The 17,251-nt window shown below is 36.5% G+C and overlaps 1 protein-coding gene and 1 long non-coding RNA gene across 12 annotated transcripts in view; one reads left to right on the top strand and one right to left on the bottom strand.

Annotated features, from left to right (window-relative positions):
* The window catches only part of EXOC1 (exocyst complex component 1), a 60,564-nt gene extending 54,771 nt beyond the window's left edge, over positions 1-5,793 (top strand). For all 11 annotated transcript variants that reach the window (XM_082390135.1, XM_082390142.1, XM_082390141.1 and 8 more), the window contains 3 exons: positions 413-612; positions 2,955-3,149; positions 4,801-5,793. In XM_082390135.1, coding sequence (XP_082246261.1) covers positions 413-612; positions 2,955-3,149; positions 4,801-4,953 — 548 coding nt within the window. In that variant the 3' untranslated portion in view covers positions 4,954-5,793. The remainder of the gene's footprint in view (positions 1-412; positions 613-2,954; positions 3,150-4,800) is intronic.
* The window catches only part of LOC309627985, an 85,015-nt gene that overhangs the window by 44,318 nt on the left and 23,446 nt on the right, over positions 1-17,251 (bottom strand). The window lies entirely within an intron of this gene.

Here is a 17,251-nt window from a genome sequence, read left to right as displayed (position 1 = left end):
AGTACTTATGATTGTATTCATTTATTTATTTGCTTTTAACATTTTAAGTACTTGAGCAATTTAGAATTTGTTTGTCTGAAAGATGTGAAATAAGAATCCAAATTTAGTGTATTCAAAAGGACCAGCTAGTTGTCCTAAACATTTTGAATAATTCATCATTTCCCCACTGATTTGAAAAGCCACCTTTACTCTATACTAAGTTTCCATATATATGTATTTGGGACTGTTTTAGAATGATTTTTTATTAGGTTTACGTAGATGTAAGATCCTTCAATACAATATATTTTATTAAGTCCAGAAATGTGCTTACTTCTTATACTTACAAATGAAAAAAATCATGTAAATTTTTCCTAGCTAAATATGGTTATACTTATATCAGGATGTTACTATGTTTTTCCTGTTTTCATCTTAGTGGAGAAAGTAGCTAACGAAAGCCAGAAGACGCCCAGGGATGTAGTCATGATGGAAAACTTCCACCATATTTTTGCAACACTTTCTCGTTTGAAAATCTCATGTCTAGAAGCTGAAAAAAAAGAAGCCAAACAAAAATACACAGATCACCTTCAGTCTTACGTCATTTACTCTTTAGGACAACCTCTTGAAAAACTAAATGTAAGTATATTTTCATTCAGTGTATCTTTCCTGGTTTTGAACCTGTGTACATGTGAATAACACAATAGACATTTGTTTTAAATTTGCTCATATATTGATGCAGGAGGATAAGGAAGGAGAGACTCAGATACTTAAGCTGCCAGTGTGCCAAGACACTGCTAGATGTTTTATATACATTATTTCTTTTAGTTCCTATAAACAGTGATGTGGGGTAAGATGGTATTATCCCCATTTTACAAACGAAGAAACTGAAAGTAAATGAAAAGTTATAATAACTGGAAAGTAGCAAAGCTGGGGGATGAATCGTAGATTTAGGCTTTTCCATTATACCAGACTCTTTTATTTCTTACCTCATAAATGGCTAACCTTTATCCCTAGTTCAGATGAAGATTTTGAAAACTTTATCAAGATAAAAGGAAAACCAAAAATTGTTTTGTTCGTTGCCTTTTCTTTTCCCTTCTTTTCTTGACTTCTCATTCCCCAGAGCAAGTCTGATCATTAAAAGTGAGAAATGAGGGACTTCCCTGGTGGTCCAGTGGTAAAGAATCTGCCTTCCAATGCAGGGGACACGGGATCGGGGAACTAAGATCCCACATGCCGCGGGGCAACTGAGCCCGCGTGCCACAACTACTGAGCTCGTGCACCTCAAATAGAGAGCCCAAGTGCCGCAAATTACAGAGCCCACGCGCTCTGGAGCCTGTGCGCCGCAACAAAAGAGCCCGCATATCACAACTAAGACCCGACACAGCCAAAAAATAATAAATAAACAAAATAAATATTTTTTAAAAAGTGAGAAATGATAGTTTTAGAGAGTTGTGCAACATAGTAGAAGCTTAAATGGACCCTTCTAACTAACTTTGTCCACAATATGATTAGTCATCTTCTATAAGTTTTTAACTTGAAATGAGTCAAATAAAAATTATGTATCTGTTGTCGATAATTCAAAGAATTGTTTTGATTAAAAGACATTTAATCAAATGCAGAACCAGTTCTTTCTAAAACTTAAGAACAGACAGATATTCCTTTAGGGTAGAAGGTTGGTCTCAGACCTAAAGCCTACATGATACTTACCTGCAACATAGAGGCACTTCCTTTGAAATCAAATTTAAAGCAGAAACATTGATAGACCCCTTATTATTTAACATTGTTATGGAAGATCTAGCCAATGCAATAAGACCAAAACATAAAGATATACAAAGGAGAGTCAAGGTTATAATTACCTATATATAATATGAAAGTCTATGTAGAAACAAAATTTTAAAATTACCAGGAATAGACTTGTCCAAAAATTACTGTCAAAAAATTAATAATTTATAAGAATAAATAAATAATAATTGCTAAGAAAACTTTAGAGAAAAGTAATGACTGGATTTGGCTTGTCGATATTAAGTCGTATTGTGCTCAAATAAAGACTTGCCAATCAATATGCATATTAAAAGACCAATTATACTTAAAAGACAACCTGAGGAGAATATTTGTAACACCATGTCAGTATATTTAATATAAAAGATCTTTTTAAAATCAATAATGAAAGCACTAAGACCTCAACATATAAATGGGCAAGGGTTCTGAATGTACCACTAAGCATCTGAAAAGCAGGTTAACTTCATTTATAGCCAAAGAATTGTGAAATAAAATGACAAACTTTTTCACTTTTTAAAGTGGAAAAGATTTGTTTTTTAATTGTGCTAATGCTGATGATAGTATGGTAAGATAACATTCTCATATACTGTTGACAGAAATATAAACTGATTGAACTTTCCTGGGAAGCAATTTGTGTATATGAAGAGTCTTCAGAATGCTTAACAATTATACTCCTCAACTGAGGAATTATAGTCTAGAAATTTATGCTGGGTAGTAATCAATAATGTGGGTAAATACTTACGAATGAAAGTTATTTGTGACGACTGTATTTGTAAGAGTTTTTTTTTTTTTTTTTGATGAGTAGATTTTGCCAACTCCAAGAAAAAAGAGTGAAAAATATTAAATACCCAATACTGGAGGAATGAATAAACAAATTATAGTTCAGTCATTGGAAGGAACATTATACAGCCATTAAAATTTATACTTTGGGAAAACATAAAATATTAAGTGGAAAAACAGCGTGCAAAATTATAATCTCATTTATGTACTCACACATCAAAAGACTAGCAGGAGATCTAAAATGTTGACAGTGGTTATCTCTGAGTGGTATGATAATAGCTGATTATTATTTTATCCTTTATATTTTCACACATTGATTTTTTATATAATGAATATACTATTTTATAATCAGATTTTTTTTTAATTTAAGTGGTCATGAAAGCATTTCTTAGCTATTATTTCTTTCCATTTCCTCGAAGCATTTCTTTGAAGGCGTTGAAGCTCGGGTAGCACAGGGTATAAGAGAAGAGGAAGTAAGCTATCAACTTGCATTTAACAAACAAGAACTCCGAAAAGTTATTAAAGAGTATCCTGGAAAGGAAGTAAAAAAAGGTCTAGATAACCTCTACAAGAAGGTTGACAAACATTTATGTGAAGAGGAGAACTTACTCCAGGTATGCTTTAGTTCTTTGAACCATCCTAGATTGCACATCCTTACATATATTGCTTTTCTCCAAAATATTCCTCTAGAAATACTATGCATTTTCTAATTTTAGTGTAGGAGGAAAGTTCCACAAGGTACAGACCAGATTAATGAATTGTGAGGGGAAGAAAGGAGTAATATTTATATAAGTTTATATGGCTATTCCTGTTTATTTTGTATTTGTTTTTTATTGTTTTGAGGCATTAAGTTGTTTTTCTATTGTTTGGGGATGGGTTTTTTCATTTTGTTTTAGTTTTGAGGGAAGCAAGGAAATGGAATGGTGTATAGTACAGTGGAGTGATTCTGAGCATGGGGGTTGGAGCTGGAAATGGGTTCATAATCTGGCTCCAGATAAAGCTTCATGGTTTGGGGCAAATTACTTCACCTCTCTGAGCCTCAATTTCCTGATTTGAAAAGTAGAAATAATACCTCTCCTGTATAGTGGGCACTACTATTACTGTCATTGCCATTTTATACATGAGAAAATCAAAGCTTAGAGAGGTGGAGTAATATGACCATGATCCCATAGCTAATGAATGGTAGAGTCAGACTTAAACTGCCAACTGAGCCATCATTCTTTATAAGCCATACTAAAAGGCCCAAAGATGAGTGAGAATAATTCTGATTTTAACACCATGGAAGGCTTCATGAAGGAAAGCATTTGTGTTAGCCTCTGAAAGTCAGATACTAACTTAACAGATAAAGTAGGAGAAGTGGCCTTCCAGGTGGATGAAATACCATGAGCTAAAAGATGAGAAGCAAAAAAGTGTAAGTAAAACTGTTCAGTAAATAGTCTTAAGTTGTCTATTAGGAATTTAGGGTTTATGAGATTTAGGGTTTATAAGGAAAAATCCCCTCAACTGGCAGATAGGGATGATTTCATAGTACCCACCTCACCGGGTTGTCATGAGACTTAAAAAGGATAATGTATACATAAAGCACTTTGTACTGTGCTGATATGAAATAAGTCAATAAATATAACCTATTAATATTAGCTAATATGTCAATGTGTGTATCAGATTCTGTCTTGATAATTGTCTGCATCGTGATTTCCACTTCCAGATTATAAATTCCTTTGATTGCAGGTGATTGGTCTGACTCATCTTGGTGTCCTCCATGGCATCAAGCAATGTTTTGCATCATCAGTTTTAGATAAAGAAATTGTTAAACTTTCACATGAAATGAAATTTAAGCATTCAGTGTTGCATTTCATTTAATCATTAGTCTTAGTTTCATACATAGTTGTGCATATCCACATCGCTGTTGGATATCGGAGTAAATATAATAACAGATAAATGTAATGAGTGCTTACTGTGTCACACTGTTCTGAGCACTTTACGTGTATCCACTCATTTAACCTCACCTGAAGCTTGTGAGGAAGGTATTATTATCATTACCCTGGTTTACAGATAAGGAACTTGAGGCACAGAGCAATGATGTAACATACTCAAGGTCACAAACCTTATAAGTGGAAGGAGCTAGTTTCTAGCTCCAGAATGTATGTTCTTAACTATTATGCTATTCTAAATCCTTAGAATATATCTTGACATTATTTCTACATACTTGACTGTGTATTATTTCCATTCATAGTTTAATGACTCTTATTTTCATTTTTATTATAGGTGGTGTGGCACTCCATGCAGGATGAATTTATACGCCAGTACAAGCATTTTGAAGGCTTGATAGCTCGCTGTTATCCTGGATCTGGTGTTACAATGGAATTCACTATTCAGGACATTCTGGATTATTGCTCCAGCATTGCGCAGTCCCACTAAACCTTACAAAAGAAGAAAAGATAAATGAAAAAAGCACTCTGAGTACACCAGACACTATTCAAAAAACATCAAGCAACCGTTTGGAGAACCAGACTTGAAATTTTATGTATGAATGTCAGATAAATGGGTAATACCATACCACAAATATTCAAAAGTGAAAGTACCAACCTATGTGGCAGTTTCATTTGCCCAATAAGTTGTGTACTAAAAGCATTTATCTCGGGCTTCCCTGGTGGTGCAATGGTTAAGAATCCGCCTGCCAATGCAGGAGACACGGATTCACGCTCTGGTCCAGGAAGATCCCACATGCCGCGGAGCAGCTAAGCCTGTTTCCCACAACTGCTGAAGTCCGCGCACCCTAGAGCCCATGCTCTGCAACAAGAGAAGCCACTGCAATGAGAAGCCTGCACACCACAACGAAGAGTAGCCCCTGCTCGCTGCAACTAGAGAAAGCCCACGTGCAGCAACGAAGACCCAACGCAGCCAAAAATTAATTAATTAATTAATTTAAAGCATTTATCTCATCATAAATGCCTTTATCATTTTTCTAGACTGTCCAGGAAATTTTCCTGTATTGCCTCGCTTCTTATATTTAAGAGTGGTTATCCTATGTGTAATGCATTGGGAGTTCTTCAGTTTTCACTAATTCAGTATTGCTTACAAATGTAACTACTAAAATTTTGTATAGAACTTTTTCCCTCTAACTAATGTATATATGGATAGGGATCTTGTGATGATCAGTTGTAAACTTGGAATTTGAGGATTATGTGACTCTGTGTAGCAGTGAATCTAAAATAAAGAAGTTTTCAAAAAAATTAAAATTTGGTAGTATTATTCTTAGATCTATCATGCTATCATTTGTATAAAAGCAAGTTCTTATAAAATCAGTATATAAAAATGAATTACATGTCCATTTACCATAAACCACTTAAAAGTATAATAAGATAATAAGAAAAATAAAACCATTTATAATAACATTAAAAACATTTAGTATTTAGGACTAAATCTAACAAAACATGTGCTATGGACTGAGTTGTGTCCCCTCAAAATTGCTATATGGAAGCCCTAACCATGCCCTGCCATGTGACTGTATTAGAGATAAGGCCTTTAAGGGGGGTGATTGAGGTTAAATGAGGTCATAAGGGTGGACCCTGATCCAGTAGAACTGGTACCCTTATGAGAAGAGACACCAGAGCCCTCTGTCTACAATGTGAGGACACAGCAAGAAGGCAGCCATCTGCAAGGCAGGAAGAGAGACACCACCAGAACCCAGCCATTCTGGCACCCTGATCTCAAACTTCCAGCCTCCAAAACCATGAGAAAATAAATTTCTGTTGTTTAAATCACCTGATCTCTGGTATCTTGTTATGGCAGCCTGAGCTGACTAACACAAAATCAGTATAAGACCTTTATGGAGAAAATTATAAAATTATTAAAAGATATTTTAAAAGGCTTAAATAAGTAGAGGACTATTTCATGTTTCCAGATAAGAACACATAACATGGTAGAAATGAGAGTTATTCCCAAATTTAAAAATTCAGTGCAAACTTCCAGTTTCCAGTCCAGCAAGTAAGCTTGAAAGTCACCTCTCCATCCTAACAACAAGTAAAAAGCTGAAAAAACTTAAAAGCAACTCTTCTTAGAACTATAAGAGAAGCAAGGTCACAGGGCAAACCACTGCCACAATTGGAGAGATCAATAGAACAGGGAGAATTACAACTTACTGAAACCTCCATAGGAACCAGTGCTAAAGTAGGAAAAACAACTGTAATTGACAAATTGCTGGAGATGAGTGTGGGTAAGTCAGAGAAATAAAATCTCTGGGGGAACCCAGTCTTTGGGGGTAAAACTTTTGTGAGTTTTACCTCCTATAGCTCTACCAAGTTCTTACATTGAATATCGGAGAAAAATTCCCTTGTGCTTCTGGCAAAAGGAGGGAAAAAGGAACCAATTTGAAATATGCCAGAATATTCTACTCAACAAAGTCTGCTGTCAGGAGAATTATTTAACCAGAGCCTAACTGATCTGGGAGAAGGGAAACACCCAACTCCAGTTGACTCAAGCCTTCCACATGGAATGGAAGAGAAATACCCAACTTCAGCCCACTCTAGTCATCCTTTTCCACCTAAAGGGGGAGAGGGCACTGAAAAGCACAGGTAAAGTTCACAGTCAAGAGTACAGGCTCATTAAAAGACTGAGACCTTATCTTAGGGCTACAGAGTGCTTCCTCTCCCTCTACACCTCACCATCACCTTACTAAGACCTATTTACAACAGTCCTTTTTACCCAGTACATCATTATTTGACTACCAAGAAAAAATTATAAGACATACTAAAAGGCAAAAAACAGTTTGAAGAGACAAAACAAGCATTAGAACAGACTCAGATATGGCAGGGATGTTGGAATTATCAGATCAGGAATTCAAAATAACTGATTAATATGCTAAGGGGTCTAATGGATAAAGTAGAAAGCATGCAAGAACAGATGGGCAATGTAAGCAGAGAGATGGAAATCCAAAGAACCAAAAGAAAATGCTATAGATAAACCTCTATAACAGAAATGAAGAAGGCCTTTGATAGGCTTACTGGCAGACTGGACACAGCTGAGAAAAGAATCTCTGATCTTAAGGATATCACAATAGATACCTCCAAAACTGAAAAGCAAAGAGAACAAAGATTTTTAAAAAAAAAACAAACAATGTCCAAGGACTATGGGACAAAGGATATAACGTGCATGTAATGAGAATGCCAGAAGGACAAGAAAGACAGAAAGGAACAGAAGAAATCTTTGAAACAATCATGACTGAGAACCCCAAATCAATGTTTGACACCAAATCACAGATCCAGGAAGCTCAGAGAACTACAAGCAGGATGAATGCCAGAAAAACTATACCTATGCATATCATTTTCAAGCTACAGAAAAATCAAAGATAAAGATTAAAAAACTCCTGAAAGAAGCCAGAGGGGAAAAAAACATCTTAGCTATAGAGGAACAAAGATAATTACATCCCACTTCTCAGAAACCATGCAAGCAAGAAGAAAGTGGAGTGAAATACTTAAAGTGTTGAGAGAAAAAACCAACCTAGAATTCTGTAACCTGTGAAATTATTCTTCAAAAGTGAAGGAGAGAGAAAGACTTTTTCAGATAAACAAAAATTGAGGGAATTTGCTGCCAGTAGAACTGCCTTGCAAGAAATGTTAAAAGAACTTCTTTGGAGAGAAGGAAAATGACACAGTTCAGAAACTCAGATCTGCATGAAGAAAGGAAGAGCATCAGAGAAGAAATAAGTGAAGGGAAAATTAAAACTTATTTTTCTTATTCTTAATTGATCTAACATAACAGTTTGTTCAAAATAGCAACAATGTATTCAATTATTTATGCATATATAAATATGCTTATGTATAAGTGAAATGAACGATAGCAGTGATAAAAAAGGATGAGAGGGAGGAATTAGGATTATTTTATTACTATAAGCTACTCTTACTATCCATGACACATTGTAGGGTTATTTGAAAGGCTTGGATTAGTTGTAAATGTATATTGCAAACTCTAGGGCAAACAATAAAAAAAAAAGGTTTAAAAGAAGTATAACTGATATGCTAAGAAAGGAGAGAAAATGGAATCATATAAAATGCTCAGTTAAAACTACAAAAGACAGAAAAAGAAAGAATGACAAAGCTAGGAACAAAGAACAAGGGCAACAAATAGAAAACAGTAACATATATGGGTAGCTATTAATCCAACTATATCAAAAATCATTTTGAATGTCAGTGGTCTAAATGCACCAATTGAAAGACAGAGATTGTCAGAGTGGATCAAAAAACAAGACCCAACCGTATGTTGTCTACAAGAAATCTACTTTAAATATAAAGACATATACAAAATAAAAGCAAATGAATGGGAAAAAATATACCATGCTAACACTAATCAAAAGAAAGCAGGAGTAGATATATTAATTTCCGACAGAGCAGACTGCAGAGTAACGAAAGTTGTCAGGGAAAAAGAAGGGCATTACATAATGATAAAGAGGCCAATTCTCCAGCAAGACCTAACAATCCTTAATGTGTATATGCCTAACAACAGAGCATTGAAATATGTGAGGCGAATACTAATAGAATTACAAGGAGAAATAAACGAATCCACTATTATAGTTGGAGATTTCAGTATACCTTTATCAGAAATGGACAGATCCAACAGGCAGAAAATCAGTAAGGACATAACTGAACTCAACAGTACCATCAATCAAATGGAGATAATGGACATCAATAGACTACTTCATCCACAAGAGCAGAGTACACATTCTTTTCCTGATCATATGGAACATTCACCAAGATAGACCACATTCTGGACCATAAAAAATGGTTCAGAATAAATTTAAAAGAATAGAAATTATCTAATGTCTGCTTTCAGATCACAGTGGAATTAAACTAGAAACCAAAAACAGAAAGATAACAGGAAAATCCCAAAATATTTGGAGATTAAAGATTCAGTGCAATTCCAGTCAAAGTCACAACTGTTTTGGTTTGGTTGGTTTTCGTGGGACCCAACAAGCTGTTTCTAAAATGTATATGGAGAAACAAAAGGCTAATAGCCAAGACACTCCTGAAGAATGAGGTAGAAGGAATTTCCTTATCAAGAATTATAATTAAAGCAACATTGTATTGGTGCAAAGATAAATAAATAAATAAACAAGTGGAACAAAACCAGGAGTCCAGAAACAGACCCATACAAATAGAGACCCTTGCTTTATTACAGATGTGGCACGGCAAATCAGTGGGGTAAAGAGACTTGGAATAAATAGTGCTGGAACAGGTTGTCCATAAGAGAAAAGGTAAAAATCGAGCCCTTATCTCACACCATGTACAAAATGAATTCCACATGGATTGGATTCCTAATTGTGAAATGTAAAACTATAGAACTTAAGAGAGTATCTTTTTACCTCAGGAATGGGAAGGATTTTGTTAAACAAGATGCAAAAATGCAAATCATAAAGGAAAAAAAGTTGATAGATTTGACTATGTCCAAATTAGGAACTTGTGTTCATCTTTCATGAAAATGAAACAACAGACCACAAACTGAGAAATGATAACTGCAACACATATGACAATCAGCATCCAAAACTTATAAGGAACTCCTAAAAATCAGTTTAAAACAAAAAAGACAAACCAGGGAATTCCATGGCAGTCTACTGGTTAGGACTCCGAGCTTCCACTGCAGGGGGGAAGGGTTCCATCCCTGGTCGGGGAACTAAGATCCTGCAAGCCACACGGTGCAGCCAAAATAGAAAAAGACAAACCAATAGATAAAAAGGACAAAAAAAAAAAAAAAAAGTACAGGCATTTCACAGAAGAAAGTGACAGTACGACTAATAAGCACATGAAGTGTTCACTTGACATAAGGGAAATGTTTTCCCTGATTGAATTTAAATTAAATTTGAAAGGATGTGAGGTCAACAGAACACAAATGCTTCTAGAGGAAGCATAAGTTGGTATAATCACTTAAACAATTTAACACTGTCTAGTAAAGTTAAAGATGAGTGTAACCTATGACTCAGCAATTCCACCCCTAAGTCTGTGCTCCAACGCAGTCAATCTGAATCCAAACTACACGTTAGAACCACCTGGTGTGCTTGTGTAATACGGATGCCTGGGACATTAAATTTCAGCTGAGCCAGGGTGGAGGGCAGGCATCTATAGTTTTTCAAAGCTCCCCAGTGATTCTGGTACTCAGTGTGGATTGAGAATCACTGCCATAAAGAGACTCGTGTACTTAGGCATTAGCACAAAGTCTTAACAAAGACCCTATCAGTACAGTTTGTAATAGCAAAAAATTGCAAATATCCCAAATATCCATTAACAGTAGATGGATAAATTAAGGTATATTCATTATATGCCAATACAGTAGTGAAAATTAGTGAATTTTATCTACATACAACAGTGCAGATAAATGCCAGAAAAATAATGTCAGGTAAAAAAAAATCACAGAATACATACTGTATGATTCTATTATTATAAAAGTTCAAAACCCAAAATTAAACTATATGTTGTTTAGAGTTGCAAATGTGGTAAAACTGAAGAAAAGCAAGGAAATGATCATAAAATCCTGGAGAGTGATTAGGGAGCAAGAAGGGAAGTTTATGGTACCTGGCAGGGACAGGATTTTAAAGGCATATTGTCATGTTCTTTTACTTAACTGGCTAGTGGCTACGTGGATTTCATTGTACCATGACACTTTATACCTTACATATACCTTATAAATCTTATTTTATTTTAGTTCAACATTTAATTTAAAAACATAAAATCAAACTCACATATATGTGTGTATATATCTTTATTGATATATAATAAAACTTGAACATTTATAGATGGTGATCTGGAGCCAAAGAAGATCGAGTGACTTGCTCAAGGTCTAAGCCAAATATTAACAGAGCTGATATTCCACACAACAATAACCTTCCTCTCAAAGTGCTGGCCTTTCTTTTACCCTGTTGATAGCAGGAATGATACAAATATAAATATACTTACATCTAAGGACCAAACACTGGCTGATATCTCCATTAACAGGCAAAGGTTAATTTTACCTGAGGTGGTATGGCAGGTGAAAGAAAGAAAAGGCAGTGGATGACTCCCATCAGCTATAGTTTTCTGGATCTTAAAGATCTATACTATTGTATGCTAGATGGGATAGGGAAGGAGAAACATAGAACTTTTAAACAAACTACAGAAAATGGTAACTTAGAGCAGGGATCACCAACGCCCAGGCTGTGGACCGGTACCAGCCCGTGGCCTGTTAGGAACCAGGCCGCACAGCAGGAGGTGAGCGGCAGGCGAGCAAGCGAAGCTTCATCTGCTGCTCCCCATCGCTCAAATGACTGCCTGAACCATCACTAGCATTACCACCTGCACATCCCCCCACACCCCAGTCCATGGAAGAATTGTTTTCCACGAAACTGGTCCCTGGTGCCAAAAATGTTGGAGACCGCTGACTTAGAGAATATAAATAAATGAAAAAGTGCTGAGAAAGTAAAAATGGCTATGCCAGGAAGGTTAAGTATGCAATATTAGAGTGGTGTCAAAGAAGTAAGATTATTTTCTTATAACTATCTGCTTTGGGATCCTCTACATTGGCACTTCTCAAATGTTAATGTACATAGGGAACAACCAGGAATCTTGTTGAAATGTAGTTTCTGATCCAGCAGGTTTTGTGTGGTCCAAGATTCTGCATTTCTAGTAAGATCCCAGGTAATATCAATGCTGCTGGTCTATAGCCCACAGTTTGTATTGCAAAGCTTAACAGTGGTGTAGAGTTACATCATTCATACCTCTGAACAAATCAGGATAATTTTGTTTTTTTTCTCCTTTGGGAGATAGCTGACATTTATGCTTGTGGGTTTTTTTTGTTTGTTTGTTTGTTTTTATTTATTTATTTATTTATGGCTGTGTTGGGTCTTCATTTCTGTGCGAGGGCTTTCTCTAGTTGCGGCAAGTGGGGGCCACTCTTCATCGCGGTGCGTGGGCCTCTCACTATTGCAGCCTGTCTTGTTGCGGAGCACAGGCTCCAGACGCGCAGGCTCAGCAATTGTGGCTCATGGGCCTAGTCGCTCCACAGCATGTGGGATCCTCCCAGACCAGGGCTCGAACCCGTGTCCCCTGCATTGGCAGGCAGATTCTCAACCACTGCGCCACCAGGGAAGCCCTGTATGCTTGTGGTTTTAAAAGAGTTCTCAGTTTGTAATATTTGGTGGCACCATGATACCGTGGTATAATGCTCACTTAATCCCTGAGTATAGTACTAAATGCATTTAGGAGTAATTCATATTTTCAAAAGAGGATGGGGGGAGCATTCAAAAGACAGTGGGGTAGATGGAAACGGGGAGAGGTATATATGAAAAAAGACAGGGAAAGCAGGTGCTAACAATGGAAAATAACAGCAAGCAAGACAAAGCAACATCGATCTATGAGCAAATCACTTGCCCAGCAATCTTGAGACAGCAGCTTCTGTGAGATTAGCATCTCAATGAATTTCACTTGCAACATGGTGAGTCCTTCAAGAAGTTCCAGCCTAGTTAGCTAGAGGAGAAGGCAGTGGAAAAGAAATTAAGAAATTGAAGGAATGTGCTCTAATCTGAATTTTATACTTGTCTCCATTTAATTTTAAACAGCCTTTCCGAATCGCCTTTAAATTACATTACCCTGTAATTCTCTCATAAGAGCCTATTCTTTTACTTCATGGCACTTACCATAATATGAACTATGTTTGTCTTTCTACTTCTTCAGTGTCTTATCTCCCCTACTTAGCCTGCAGTCTTTATGACTAGAATCAAGACTGTTCTGTTTACCAGTATCTATCTAGCACATGTAAGTACTTAATAAATGTTGAATTTAAAAAGTAAAAAGTGGGACTTCCCTGGTGGTCCAGTGGCTAAGACTCCGAGCTCCCAATGCAGGGGGCCTGGGTTTGATCTCTGATCAGGGAACTAGATCCCGCATACCGCAACTATGCCACAACTAAAAACAGAGCCCACACACCACAACTAAAAAGATCCCACAGGCCGCAAGGAAGATCCCGCATGCGGCAACGAAGATCCCATGTGCCACAACTAAGACCCCATGCAGCCAAATAAAAAATATTTTTAAAAGAATAAATAAATAAATAAATAAATAAAAATAAAAAGTAAAAAGTGAACAGGGAGACCTGAATCGTTAATGCATGGAAGGAGGAAACCTCCTCCATGAGGTTTCTTTACACGCGTATTTCTTTACAATTCTCTTCCATGTCTACAGCATGACCATATTCTTGAAAGTAAGTTGCATTAGGGCAGAGGCTCTGCCTGCTTTGTTCACTGCTTGAGCCCAGCGCTTAATGTGCCACCTTGCTTTAAGTGCTCAGTAACTAGATGTGGAAGATAATGTTCATTCTAGGTGCTGAGTGAAGGAACTGTTATAAGGAAATTGAGCCACAAGATAAAGCAAAAAGAAAAACTGCTCTACTCCCTGTTTTTATACAGGGTCTTGCACAGTGATATAAATTCAACAAAGACTTGATGAATTGAATTAAATTAATGGAGGACCTAAATAAACAATGTCTTCTGTAGATTTCAGATATGCTCTTTTTGGGAGGAGGGTTTTCTAGATCTACTGTCAATTCCTCTGATAGACACTGTGGGCTGTGGCATCCGCCTACTCTTCCTTGCTAACAGAGCTCTGCTTTTTACAGAGTAGGAACATGCCAGACAAAAGTGAAAAATCAAGGTTGGCATAAACCCCTGGATCTCAACCTGCTGCATATTACAGTTGTTGGGGAAATGTTTAAAAATACTGATATCTGCACCCCACCCCGGCCAAATAAATAAGAATCTCTGAAGGGGGGGCCCAAGTTTTTACAAACCTCCCGGGTGATTATAATGGGCAGCATGTTTGCCCTGGTCTAAGCCCTCCATGACAATCCAGCTCTCCTTTGCCTGTAGTTAATTTAGGAATATGCATCCGTGCGACCCAGTTCTGGTCAGTGAGATGTAAGACAAAAATCTGCTAAGGGGTCCTAGAAAAGATTTTTCACCCTGATATAAGAGGAAGTTCATAAGATATGCAGGGTCTTAATCCTCTATGTCTTCTTCCTTCTTGGTATGTTGTGATTTGAAGAGATCATGGGGTAGGATCATGAAGGTAGGGGGATTACCTGAGCCATCAAAGAAAATGTAAATCATGGAATGATACATGTCAAAAAATAATATGTATGTAAACAGTAGAGAGAGTAGGTACAATTATTTGAAATTTTAGGGTATTGAATTTAATTTCTTTAATGATTATCCAAATGTTACTATTAATCATTAGAGGTTTCTATTTAATTTTCATTGCACAATCATGATCCTTTTAGCTTTGTAGATGATTTAAATAGTAGTATTGCAAACAGGTCTGAGAGTTCTTTGGAAGAAATTTTATGTTGTTTTATTAGAATTTAATATTTCTTTCATTTGCTATAGTTTAAAAGAGCCCTTTATCTTTGGATATTTTTCTGGACCAACAGCTCTTATTTTACTCCCCCAGACTTTGCCAAGCTGTAACTAAGCCAATATCGATTCTCTGCAACTACTTTGAGGTCAGGTTGACCAGTCAATATTGTAGCACTTAGGGAAAGAGAACTTTCTAAAAGGATTTCTAAGGAGTGGAATAATACAACATTTAATCCAAAACACCACATGCTTTTCTAAGACAGTCTGTAGGCCCTAAATTTAATTTGAAAAAACAAAAAATCTTGAAGTGGTTTGTATTAAAATTTACTCATTATAATTTTACTTACATTTTTTTAAGCCAAGTTTACTTTAAATTAACTACAGCTATAAATGTACTATATCTAACTTGTGCTCATAAAAAGTCATTTCCATATTTGTTTATTCAGGAGGAGTAATCTGCTGTAAGATTGCTCAAACCATAACATTTATCACAGTGAACAGTTCTCTAAGTAGAAGAGAGAGGAGGAACAGTTAATGAGAGTGTAATAGATGAATACTTTAACCTTTACTGATGTAGCCTGAAATTATGCACCTTTCCCTAGGGCATCACCTTAAGAATTGTGATTTCTCTTCTTATTCTCAGGGTCCCTTGTCTTTAAAATAATTTCCTGCCTCTTAGCCTTGTCTTTGGACCACAGATTTTTTTTTTTTTCTGCCTGAAAAATTATAGTATTGCTGTTCATCAGGGGGTATAAAATTTATCAAAATAATCTAGAAATGAATTGAACTGTTTCTCCTTCTATATCATAGTAGAATCATTCTGGATCCTGGTAAGACTATCCATCACAGTCTCCATGCTCTACAAAGATTAGGCAGATGACTATATTAGCTGGACCAATCAGACTCTCTTTCTCTGCCAGGAATCTGAATCTTGGGCAGAGTGACGCTGAGTGGAATGAAGGCACTTAGAGTTAAATCATTCCAATGGTCACACCAAAAGAGACCACCCATAAATGTCTTCTATAAAGATCTCCAAAGTTGCCCTGGTTTCTATTGCTCCCAAAATCAAGTGGTTCTGTTTTCCTCTGATTCTGTGAATCACCCAATATTCTTCCCATATTGCAGTCAGGGAGTGGTAGGGAGCCCTTATGTTAGCTGAAGTTAGTTTCTGTAGCTTGCAACCAAAGATCCCCAATGAATGCAGACTGAAACATGTATGTACACAAAATCAAACGAACTATATAAGACAATAAATGATAGATGCCAAATGAACGATACAGACAGTAAGTGTTGTAATAGCTCAGAGGAGTTAGATATATCTGTGGTCTGATAAAGTCAAGAAAGACTTTATAAAAGAATTGGGATATGCATTACTGAGTTACTGCCACCCACCCATTGGGCAGCACCCATGAAGATAAATAGCAGTGTAACACTGAGCTAAGAGCTCAGGCTCTGAAGTCAGAGAGAACTGGGCTCAAACACTCCTCTCTCTGGCTGTATGATCTTGTTCAAGTAAGTCAGCCTTTGTGCCTCAGTATCCCTATTTGTAAAATGGAAAGAGAAGTACTCCTCTCATAGGTTCATTGTAAGGATTAAACCAGATAATGTTTGTAAAATGTTTAGCACAGTACTAATAAGCATTCAATTTTAAAAAGAAACAAATCAATCATGCACTTCTTTGCAATGGTTGAGAAATCAGACTCATCTCTCCAGGGTGATTGGATGAAATGAGCAACATCCTTGGGTCAAAAAAATGACAACACCTAACAGGGATCCACTCCTCACCCCAACCCAACCCCCCAACACACACACACACACACACACACACACACACACATGCACGCGCACGCACGTTCTCAGGACAGAGGGAGTCTCATCAAGGCTTTTGTCTGTGAAGCCATTACCCACAAAGTCTTTAGTAACTTGCTAATGTTATTTCATTAGCCTTTTGCAAACCTGTGAGACAAAGCACAGAAGAAAGTTTCTAGCTTCAACCAGACTTCCAAGAAATTGGTTTCGAATTCCCCCAAATGACATGGGAAAGAAGCTCATTCACGGATTCTGGAAACTAGATATGAACTGGGTCCTGTTTCTTATTCATACACCAATAATCTATTCACTAGATTGGTATGTCTCTTCTGCCATTTTAATCAGACCGCCAAAGTTACGTCCTTTTTAATTTAAAAAAGAATTATATTACTACCTTTTAAAACACTGATGAATCCAATTGATCAGTCGCCACAGTTCATTTTACTTGAGCACATTAGATAGCAAGAGTATCTATTGGCTATACTTTATAACACATCAAAAATAAAATAAACCATGAAGCTCTGGACATTACTGCTA

The sequence above is a fragment of the Balaenoptera borealis genome, assembly GCF_965194805.1.
Source record: "Balaenoptera borealis genome assembly, chromosome: 4".
Taxonomy (NCBI): Eukaryota; Metazoa; Chordata; class Mammalia; order Artiodactyla; family Balaenopteridae; genus Balaenoptera; species Balaenoptera borealis.
Note: the sequence above shows the minus strand (reverse complement) of the source record. Positions and strands in the feature narration are given on the sequence as shown.